General features: G+C 34.0%; 1 protein-coding gene across 1 annotated transcript in view; it reads left to right on the forward strand.

Moving 5' to 3' along the window:
• LOC144978728 (paired box protein Pax-6-like) overlaps positions 1 to 6,603 on the forward strand; it is a 115,683-nt gene extending 109,080 nt beyond the window's left edge. Inside the window, exons 8-11 of the mRNA XM_078925160.1 lie at positions 1,285 to 1,579; positions 3,184 to 3,290; positions 4,587 to 4,712; positions 5,246 to 6,603. Coding sequence (XP_078781286.1) covers positions 1,285 to 1,579; positions 3,184 to 3,290; positions 4,587 to 4,712; positions 5,246 to 5,364 — 647 coding nt within the window. The 3' untranslated portion in view covers positions 5,365 to 6,603. The remainder of the gene's footprint in view (positions 1 to 1,284; positions 1,580 to 3,183; positions 3,291 to 4,586; positions 4,713 to 5,245) is intronic.
• The last annotated feature ends 5,897 nt before the right edge of the window (positions 6,604 to 12,500 follow it).

Here is a 12,500-nt window from a genome sequence, read left to right on the forward strand (position 1 = left end):
ACAATAGTTTCCATGTCAGACACAATGTGAAATCAGACACAATACTGCGCTGGCTTCAAGAGCAAATATAATATGAACGAATTTTGTATGCTGTCTTAGTTCTTACAACGTGATCACGTCGTGGAACAATTATATTAATAATAGTAGATTAATTATTATATCATTAGTTGTCACGATTTCATTACTTAAGTGATTTGTAGTAGATGGATCTAGGAAGTCAGAGCGACGAAATGTTGGAAATAGACGAGCAATGGATAGCGTTGATAGAGAAATTAAGAGAGATAGAAGATTTTATAGTGGTAGATTAGAGTACTGAGAAGGTGAGATGGGGGATCGATATAGATAGATAGATAGATAATAGATAGATAGACGATTGATAATAGAGATAGATAGATAGATGATAGATAGATAGAAGATTTATATAATTTTTTAATAGTGATAGATAGATAGATATAGATATATATATATATATATATAGATCGATAGATAGATAGATAGATAGATAGATAGATAGATAGATAGATAGATAGATAGATAGATAGATAGTAGATAGATAGATAATAGATAGATAGATAGATAGATAGAGTAGATAGAAGAAAGATAGAAGAGAGATGAAGATGAGGATGAGAGTAGAGAGAGAGAGGCTAGGGGTGGTTATATTGGGAGAGGCAAAGAGATGTTATTAGTCAGAAAGAGAAAAAAGAGAGAGATTGAGCGAAAAAATAGAGATCGATTATCTTCTGTAATAAATAAAGAATAACTGCATTGATTTTTAGATCGAAGTAGAGTCCCAATACTCTGGTGACTTAAAGAGACTAAAAATTGTTTTATCTAGCGACCATTAGGCAGATACAAATATTAATAGATTGTTGTTATTTTGTTGGGGTTTTTTTTTTCAACTCTGGTGTGGAAAGCTTTTTAAGATGTGTCGACATTGTCAGATAATACACGATCTTATACAATACAGGATTATTTATTGATTTGATTTACCTGCTTATTGATATTTTTTTTTAAAATGTATCTTCTATATATCTACATATTATTTAGGAGTTAATTTAAAATATCACTTCATCACTTAGCCGGTGTAAAACATTGAAATTTACGTTTTAAAGAATTATGTATAAAAAGAATAGAAAAAATAGAAAAGACAACATTCTTCCCCCCCCCCCCCCCTTCTAAATATAAATAAAAAGAAGCAAACCAAAGACACCCCCCCCCCAATAAATAAATAAATAAATAAATAACCATTAAAAAGATTTACGTTTTGAACTCAACTGTCTCCAGAATTTGAGAGGACACACTATCCCGACGTCTTCGCCAGAGAGCGTCTGGCCCAGAAGATCGACCTCCCAGAAGCCAGAATCCAAGTCTGGTTCAGTAACAGACGCGCCAAATGGAGACGGGAGGAGAAGCTTCGAAACCAGAGGCGTGACGTGTGCAATGGATCTACCCGCCTTCCCATCAACCCCGGCTTCGGCAATGGGATGTACCCCGCCATGCCTGGGGTGCCAGGGGTTCCAGGAATGGGTGGGGTGCCCTCCATCCCTCAGCCAATCCCATCCATGCCCGAAAGCTACAAGTAAGTTCAGCAAAGAGCATAGAGAACTAGCTATATTAAAAAAAAAATTTAAAAAATGAGCTTTTATATAGCGCAATATCCACTAAATGTGCTCAAAGCGCTTTATAAGGGGTCCCTGGTCAACAGCAACATTTAACATGTAGGACGGGATATGACGCCTGTTAGGCGATATTACAATTTTTCGGACAAAGACAACGCTGTTAACGGCCAGGTACTCATTTTACACCTGAATACGGTGAGAGAATGTGGGTAAAGAGCCTTTTCCAAGGGCTCAACTATGCCAGGACCTTCCGATCCGAAAGCGAGTGTCATACCACTAGACCACATAGCCGCACATTTACTCTCCACTTAGCAACTATTTTCAAGATTTTTACTGGAATGTCATACAGATCCAACGCACAAATTAAAATTTTAAAATCAAATTTTAAATGGATAAATACATACCATATGTGACCCATCGTCTTAAAACGGTATTATGTCGAAACGAACCAGATGCTTAAAAGCCGAATTAAATGTTAAACTGGTCAAAAATAAAAAAATAAATTGTTGGCCTTAGCACCCTATAATATGGTTGCCATTCTACCCAATAAATCGTATAAACTCAACAGAAGTCTGATATTTCTGGCTAAAAATTCAATTTTTCAACATCTTAACCAATCAGACTTAATACCGTTTTGAGGCGAAGGGTCACATATATACTTTAGTTGAGCAAAACAAACATAATTTTTTTTTCTAATATAGCACAGATTTTACTTCAAATGTTGTGATTTATAAAACAAATATGAATTAAAAAAACGTTTGTATCGTAAGGAATGATATGTCCTTTTCCCTGCTGGAGGAGAGGTTGAGGAATTACTGTGTTTGGATCGACTGATAAATTAATTTTAATTATAGCTCTCTACCACTCCACCATTTTGGTTCGATTTCAAAAACTTCGATTTCGAGTCAGACTTTGAATCCTACTCAGTCCATTCTTCCGCTCCTCTTCCTCCTCCTCCTCCTCCTCCTCCTCCTCCTCCTCCTCCTCCTCCTTCTTCTTCTTCTTCTTCTTCTTCTTCTTCTTCTTCTTCTTCTTCTTCTTCTTCTTCTTCTTCTTCTTCTTCTTCTTCTTCTTCTTCTTCTTCTTCTTCTTCTTCTTCTTCTTCTTCTTCTTCTTCTTCTTCTTCTTCTTCTTCTTCTTCTTCTTCTTCTTCTTCTTCTTCTTCTTCTTCTTCTTCTTCTTCTTCTTCTTCTTCTTCTTCTTCTTCTTCTTCTTCTTCTTCTTCTTCTTCTTCTTCTTCTTCTTCTTCTTCTTCTTCTTCTTCTTCTTCTTCTTCTTCTTCTTCTTCTTCTTCTTCTTCTTCTTCTTCTTCTTCTTCTTCCTCCTCCTCCTCCTTCTTCTTCTTCTTCTTCTTCTTCTTCTTCTTCTTCTTCTTCTTCTTCTTCTTCTTCTTCTTCTTCTTCTTCTTCTTCTTCTTCTTCTTCTTCTTCTTCTTCTTCTTCTTCTTCTTCCCCTTCTCCTTTTCCTCCTTCCTCCTTTTCCTCCTTCCTCCTTTTCCTCGTCATAATCATCACCGCTCCCGTCTCATTATGACCAACAACATCCCTTGTCCCTTTGTCCACAGCCACGTACCACCAATGCCCACCAGTTACAGTCTGCCCAACTCCATCCCCCCAAACCCCAATTGCCTCCAGTCATCTACGTCCTCCTCATATTCCTGCATGTTACCAGGTAAACACCATTTTCTTGTTATCAATTACAAAAAATAATAAAATAATAAGATAAACAAATCAAAGTTGTCCTTAAGTCTTTTTCAATAACCCAACATGGCACCACCAAGGTTCATGGGGTGGGCGTGTCGCCTCCTCTGAATTTGAAGAGATGCCTTCCGGGTTTTATATCTAATGGGAGCTAGTATAAATAGATATCGGGGAATAGGCATTTGTTTAGTGTTTCGGTAAGATACAAATTAAATTTGCTTAAATGGTACAACTGCCATTGGAGACATTGGTTGTTGGCCAACAGACTATGGTCCGTCAAACGACAGCCATTCTGCATGGAGGTGGACCTGCTGTGGAGGTGTCGTCAATAAACTCGGTGTGGTAACGATCCGGAGACCAAAGAGCCTCTGGTAGAACATCGCATTTTGCTATAGAGATGCCTGTAAAGTTCATTACAATAGGATTCAATAGTCGTACCGTCACTTCCTTCCTAATGACGTATGGTAACTTAGTAACACTGGCTCTAAACTATCGGAACAATGGCGGACGCCGTATGAAATATTTCTCCGGCGAGCTTAAAAGCGTATCCAGAGGGGAAAAAAACCCCATCAATTTGATCATGTTTTGACTTTTACACATTCTAATCACAAGGCATATGAAAAGGGAATGAAAAGTTCTCGCCAGCATAAAGAATAAAACAGTTTAGAACCAAGATGGCCGCCGTTGCCGGGCGCGTGACATCAGACTATTGAATCCAATTCAAGAGTGTGAACATTTTTTTTTGGATAGACTATCATAACATTGTACTGTAGGCATTCGAAGCTGCTTTTTCTCATGAAACTAAAACCGGAAGTAATGGCAATTGCTTAATCCTTTAGTTGGTACCACCTTCCACAAGTTCAAATCCTAAGTCCTTTTGCCTCTATCCAGGGTCCCAGGGATATGATTTCTTTCCCATAAAAACAATCATTGTAATGGAATGGGAAGTATCCGATTTATCTATTAGTTCACATTAATTAAGAATTACCGGACGATTCAAATCAAAGTATCTGGTGACACAAACAGAGATGGCTTCATTGTGACCCATAGATGGAAGGTCCTTTACCGAGTAGTTGTTGGACAGGAAACTGTTATCACATAAAGACGACTCTGTTAGAATTTTGTCATTGTATGTGATAGAACGTTTCATATAAAACTCATGGTCTATTCTTTTCAACTAATTACGGTCCTAGATCTTACAATTTTGTCATTGTATGAGATAGAACGTTTCATATAAAGCTTATGATCTATTGATTCTTGTCTACAGATTACGGTCCCAGATCTTACGAACACCCCTTATCACTTGGCAACTACACGCGATCTCCATGTGCCTCTGGGGTAGGAATGCCTCAAGGTCACATGGGACAGTCAGTTCACAATCCCACATCCACAGGTATGATAGCTTCATTTTGTGATTTACTGTTGTTGTCGTCGTCGTCATCGTATACATCATCATCATCATTGTTTTCTTCTGTTTTTGTTTTGTTTTTTTGTTTGTTTGTTTGTTTTGTTCTTATCCTTTATTTCTTCGCAAAGTCAAACAATGTACGATATCAACGTTGAACGGTAACTAAATCAAGCAATGTAACTGTTAAAGTTCATAAAACCTGCAATTTAGAACCACTTACATAAAATATATGTCGTCATAACACAACATAACAAAACATATATATATATATATATATATATATATATATATATATATATATATATATATATATATATATATTATAAAAATGATTGCTTGGGTCAAGTGCCTTTAAAACCCGCTTGAAAAACAAGAAGAAAGGTTCAAGTCAAAAATTCCTAGATATGATCATAACTATGATCATCATTTACATCGTAAGCAATAAAAAATATATCAATTAAAAACTTGTTCATCAAATTCATATTTTATGACTCAAGTCCATTTCTTTTCCTTCCCAGGTCTCATCTCTCCTGGCGTGTCCGTCCCGATACAAGTCCCAGGAGGACACCAAGACATGTCAGGGCCCCATCACATGGGCCCCATGGCTCCATCAAATTACTGGCCCCGTCTACAATGACGCTAAAAGTACGTCACGTGTCGTCATTACAACAATTATGAATTAATTCTTCACTGAAAGTACCGTACCGTCACTACAACTACTACCACCATCACCACCTATTACTCGCAACTTCAACTAAATCAAACTGGGAAGTAATGCTTTTAATAATAATTCTTCTTTACAACACAGTGGGATTTCTGTTATTAGAATTTCCATGGTGATGCATTGTTAATAAGCCACTACTACTACAACTACTATTATATTATACTAACCCTACAACTGGAATACTCAATTTATCCCAACACAAATGGTCATATGAATAGGAACATACACAAAGTCTCCATCAAACTATTCGTTACAATAATATCGAATAAGAAGACTTTGATGTTTTCATCATAATAAGATGCATTTTAGGAGTGAATCTCAAAGTTCTTCATAAAACATTCTGAAGGAACGTTTAAAGGCTACGTTGAATCCTCTTTGTCAAACTAAGAATATAAGTAAAATTCCTGAAAATTCAGCGGCATTGATTGGTCGGTCGATAAATGTTTCAAATCAAGATTGCCTCGTCATTGCCAGTCATCCTTATTCCAAACATCTTCAGAAGTGGACGTCCTCTTCTAATAGGGGATAGGATAACTTCAGTGAAGCCAAGGCCAAATCCTAGGCGTGCAAGCATTTTGTGATGATTTGAAGACATTTATGAGAACAATGAGCGAGACAGACAGGACTTTCACTGGATCACAGTTGCTTTGAGTCCTGACGATTCGGGAATGTTCGGGAAAGGAGAGTATAAATCTAGATTCATAAGGCTTGTCATTTTTCAGCATCGCATCTTGAGGTTTAAACCCTCAGTTATTCCACATCAGATCATTCACGGAAGCGTTTGGGAATCCCATTGGTGAGATTTGTGACGTCTCGTGGTTTAATTAATTCATTAGGCGAAAGGAGAGCAGCATAGTGATATATCTTGAATTACGTGATATATAGTCATCTGTTCAACATGCGCTGATCACATTATACAAACAGAACCACAGTATGGTCAACAAAGATTCACCTCCGAGCCTCACACGAACTTGCTCCAGACCAAATGTCATGGATCCTTTCTGGAGATCAGGGGAATCAGCAGATTTTTTAAATTTCTTTGAGAAGTCGGGACCAGAACCTGGGCATTGCTGTCGTGAGCATCTAAAACCCGAATTGACCAACTTCCAGAGATAAAAAATCTCAAATCTCAAATCATCGCAAAGAAGAAAAGAATCATCATCATCACTATCATCATCATACCTAGATATACAGTCACTCCGGAGTCATTTAACCAAAACAAATATGATTTGTGGATTATTTAAGACAAGACATAATAGAATAATAAGCTCTCAATTCAATCATTGTGACCGATTTAAGATTAACGGAAGAGTATAATATTATTATAAGGATTTTTAAAAATTGATAATATTGTGTCTCTGGTAACACGGAGAAAAACAAAAGAAGGTATCTAGATTCATAACACGTTTCGTGGATTACTTTCAACGAGACCCTCAAACAAAATGTCTAAGGATTGTTTTTTGTAAGCATAATATTATAAGGGCATCGTTTGAAACTTGTTGTTTTCAAGTAAATTTTGTTTTGTTCATATCATCCATCTTTATATTGTTTTTTTTTTTTTTTTAAAGTTAATGTCCACGTTTATGTCAAAGCTTGTCAATGATGGGGTTTATCGTCATTTAGTGGCTACAACATGTCTTCAACTTTCATATCATGTACAGTTTATTATTTCATTCAGATCACTAAATCAACAGTCAACATAACATGTGTTTCGACGTCTCAATCTAGTGTGTTGTCGGATTAAACCAAATGTCGGAAAGTGAATTTGATGTTTAAAAAACATCCAAAATATGAACTTTGAGTGTGTGTGGGGTGGGGTGGGGGAGGTCTATTTAGGAAATTGTTTTATTTTTCTTGACTATAAACAAATGAATTAAATCACACTATTAACGTTTTGCTAAGGGTTCAATGTTCAGCATTGAAATCAGATCGATGTTATAACGTTTTGAGGTGATGGGTCATATATAAATATCCCAGACAACCAGAAATGGAACTAAATTCCTCATCGTTTCGCTCAAGTTGTACGTTTCTATTTTAAAACGACACTTCAACACATGCATTCAACACAACACTTGATTGTTTTGTTGTTGTTGTTGTTGATGTTCTTGTTGTTGTTGTTGTTGTTTTTGTTGTTGTTGTGAAACAGCATCGTTACCATCATTCATTATTGTAATTGTTCTGCCTGCCCCATTCAACACAACAAACCCAGACTGTGAAATAGTCGGACATTTATTCATCATCAATCTTAAGGACAAACACATCAAAAACAGAGATGTTCATTTTTCATGATATTACATCGTGTATACAACTCCCAAAACAAGAAGGATTACCTTTACGATATTGAAATGCTACATAATACATGCTTAAAACAAGACACAAATGCGCGCACACACACACACACACACACACACACACATATGGATGGTTTGATATTAATACTGTTATCATTGTAATAATGTCCTTTTATTAACTTGTGAATGTTCTAGCAATAAATACTCAATTCCTGGCGCTGTCGTGACGTGACCCTTTAAAATGTCGCAAGCGCCGAAGCACTCATGAAACAAACATCAACAATACTCAATCCTGACTGTCATGTTTTATTCAATTTGTTACGATACAATTTGTCATGCTATGAATAGATTTTATCACAAAAGCATGCATCGTTAGCCTGCTGAAACATAAATGATCTATACTGTAATTGTGAATCTGAACCGATGAAATACACAGCTCTGGAAATTCTATGAAATAATAATAAACAAATCAAGTATTAATTAATTAATTAATTAATTATATAAATAAATGTTATTCGTACATTGGGTAAGTTAAAATGTAACCGATCATCTCAAAACTGTATTATGTCGGGATAGCTTAGGTAGTCTATATAGATTTTAAACGTCAGAAACATGGGACTTTTTGGTCACATTTTCTGACTTACCAAGAGAAATAAAAGTCTAGATGCTTAAAGAAACTAACAAGTAAAAAGTAATTATATTTTGGGGTAGAATAAATTCTATGTTTTGAACTGCAAAAGTCTTAAAAGCTCGTAGTTCTGGTTATTCATTTTGATTGCAAATTGGAAATCAACAATTCATTTTTTTTGCTGCTCCATCCTGCTCCATCATAACACCACATTCAAACGACGAGTCACATTTATTTAACAAGTCCCAGAAAGATGCACAATAAAACAGTATATTTTATATACTTTTTTTGTAAAGACTTTGTTTCATTTTTATTTGAAATGGCGATTTACATAGCATCGATTTATATACAAATCATCGATTTACATAATATTTACATAGTCTTTTGGCCCTGATTGAGAAATGTTAGTCTAAATTATTTTATATTCTACTCAATGTCAATAAAACTGCATTGAAACAAATGTGTACATATTTACACGTCTGATAACCTAAAGTAAATAAGGGCCGGTTTTAACATTGTTGTAATGGTATTGCAAAACAACAAAGAGGCCGCAATCATTTAGGTTATCAGACTTGCAAATAAGTACGTGTTGATATGAGAGTATTTCAATCACAAAAACAGCCCATGACAATTTGGGTTATCAATATTGTGAATAAAAAGTAAATGCTTATATTAAAAAATTTTACCCCCCAAAAATATTATTATCACATGACGTAAAATACTTTCGAACATTACTAACAAACATCCAGGGACTTTGAGGTTCAACTCGATTAAAATGTTATTTTTAATTTAATTTTATATTTTATTTTAGTGAATCGTAATTTCTTTGATCAATTCGTTTTTTTGTTGTTTTTTTTTTTTAATTATCCCAGTGACTAGACAGATGCACAATTATCTGAAAGATTCAAATACGATAAATTAAAATTCCAATGTTTCCAAATAAATTTTGCTCATCAAATTTATTCGTGAATTATAAAACCTAAACATCTCATTCTTAAAAAAGTAAAAACGGGTACAAATATTTTTCTCAAAACTAAAACAAATTCCCCAATTTTTGTAGATATATTTCAATCAATTCTATTTTCAACTTAATTTTCAATTCAAACCTAGTCAAATTCATTCTTTTCAATGCATGGGTAAAACTTTATGTACACGTATATGTATGTGTGTGTGTGTGTGTGAGAGAGAGAGAGAGAGAGAGAGAGAGAGAGAGAGAGAGAGAGAGAGATAGCATGTTTGATTTAATCCTACTAAAACAAATGAAACGAACAACACATTATATTTTCTGTTAATAATTTACTCGTAGGAAACAGAATTCTTAGAATTCATTATATAATTTCTACCAAAAGGAGGTATCTTAAATGTAATGATGATACAGTGTATTTTGAATTCTAACAATTTTGTTTTCACATCTATATGACTTTTGATCTATGGGAGAGCAATGGTTAGACATATTATTCAAATAACCTTATTATGTGAAAGATATTTATTATACAAATATTTTTGAAAGCTTTAATAGATCGTGTTCCATTTGTCATTTTTATTTTTGTAAAAATAATTCGCTAATTATTATTATTATTATTATTATTATTATTATTATTATTATTATTATCATCATCATCATCATCATCATCATCATCATCATCATCATCATCATCATCATCATCATCATCATCATCATCATCATCATTATTATTATTATTATTATTATTATTAATTATTATTATTATCATCATTATCATTATTATTAGTATTATTATTATTATTATTATTATTATTATTATTATTATTATTATTATTATTATTACTATTCCTATCTTCATCATTAACAACAGAATTAAAGCAGGGACACAATTCAAGACTAACAAACAGCCCATAGTATATTTATTATTATACGTATAATTATTATATATCATATCAATTTCACAATTCTGTTTAACTACGACAAAAGATCTTTTTCGTACGTTTTGATCAGAAAACTTTTACTCTATATATCAATAGATCAAGATAAACCAGTATTTATGTCAAAAAGCATCAAACCAAGCACTTGAAAGAAGTCTCAGGTTTAAAGACTTTTTGACAAGTTGGTGGAACATATTGGTTAACCCTTTTCTTACCAACTATAGGAAAATCCTCACAATCGCTACGATGCAACCAGCATTTTTTGTATTAAGATTTCTTATACAAATGAAAAGAAATGAAGAAGAAAAAGCGTTGCTTTGAAATATTTACAATATTATAAAGCTTGTTTTGCTCAACAAAATTCAAGTTATGTGTTGTGTCGATATGTAGTCCTTTAGAGCCGTTCGGCCCATGGAGCCGGAGTTTATCCCGGTTTCTATACCGTGAAACGGACAATAGCAATTGCTTGCTTTCCTTTGGATAGGACGTTAGTCTATAGAAAAGTATTTTGCGCCAAATCATTCACTGGTGGGTGGAACAGGGGGTCAGAATAATCTCGACTGCATCCGGGATCGCTCATGGTCCCTTGCGTGCGAAGCGAGTGCTCTACCAACTGAGCTATCGGGCCCCCCTTGTTTCCATATGACGTCAGTGAAAATTTTGAAAATGGTCGGTAAAGAGAAGAGAACTAATCTATCGATATTTAAAGTAAAATTTTCCTGCCAAAATTTTGAAAAAGTTTGTTTTGTTATTAAATAGCAACATTTCCCACTTTAAACCTATGCTCTCTATATTCAAATCGAGTTTGGTTGCAAATCTCCAAACCTAAATACAGTACCTGAAAAAATTGCTCATAAAACAGTGACGTCAGCAAAACATGAGTGGGTAGTCACGTGATGAATTAAACATCACGTGATTTTCTCAACAATCAAATAATACATTTATCTGTTTTGTTGAGTCACTGTTGGTTTCAGTTTGAATATTCTGACGACTGGACTTGTAAAAACTATAATTTGTATAAAGATAAGTAAATAGATGAACGAAATAAATATTATTTCTTAGACTCTATTGTTTTCATCGAACACACTCTATAAATATTATAAATATAGATTGTGTAAGTAACAAAGTTTAATCGTTAAATTATAAGTAGACCGGTCTATGTGTCAGTTTTATATCGCCTTTATTATGTTTTCTCATTCTCATCAGTCCCCTATCTTAATCCTGACAATCTGTATGTGTATAGCGCATTTTCTTTACGGTAGGATGATATTATAGCTTTATGAAGTTTGGAAATGTTTTTTTTTTTTTTGTTTTTTTTTTAACGAACTTTTAAGACGAATGAAGGCAAACCCTTTCGTCAGCACAGAACAACAGAAGAAAAAAATCAACAAAAACAAGGATGTGTTTATTTGTTGTGACGATGCAAATCCCAGTAGCCCAATTTTTAACAATCTGAAAATACATTGAGTCTACCGGATGACTTATCTTTGCTAGGCAAGCGTCATATCAAAATGATAGTAATCAATTACACTCCTTGGCTATCTCTAGTACCTCATTAACGAGTTAAAAGCGAAGAGTCACAATTTATCTCTAAAAAATTCATTTTGTGTGTTTTATTATTATTATTCGAATATCATAATAATATTATTATTATCTTATTCAAGGACCATGTTGTAATATCTTTGACATTAGGTAGCTCTAAATTGTTACCAACATTTAGGTAAAGTCTCAAAAGAAACATATAGGTTAGATTAAAAATCATAATATTATCGGAATCTGTCTCCACTCCCCACGCCAATACCATCCTGCTCACGTCCCCCCCCCCCCCCCCCCCTTTCGCCCTCCCTCTCACCCCCACTCCTTCTATAAACGCCCACCACATCTCACAAACATAAACTTAGTTAACAAAAAAACAAACTTTGTTGTGTAATATCGTTCCATCTTCTGTGTGTATTATAATGTTGTTGTGTCATATATATAATATATATATATATATATATATAATATAATATTATATATATATATATAATTTTATAATTCGATACTATTTGGATGTCTAAGAATAAAAATCCACTCTAGTGCTAGTGGCATCAGAATACCTACATGAGATTACAACTTTAAACATGATATTTTTTTGTAGATATGATGATTATTTCATTGCTGCAAAACTTCATACGCATTTAATTTATAATTTATATATATTATGTTACAAATGATTATATCATTAT

This window comes from Berghia stephanieae, chromosome 8 (genome assembly GCF_034508935.2).
Source record: "Berghia stephanieae isolate SIO BIC M18660-M18661 chromosome 8, UCSD_Bste_1.3, whole genome shotgun sequence".
NCBI classification, from domain to species: Eukaryota; Metazoa; Mollusca; class Gastropoda; order Nudibranchia; family Aeolidiidae; genus Berghia; species Berghia stephanieae.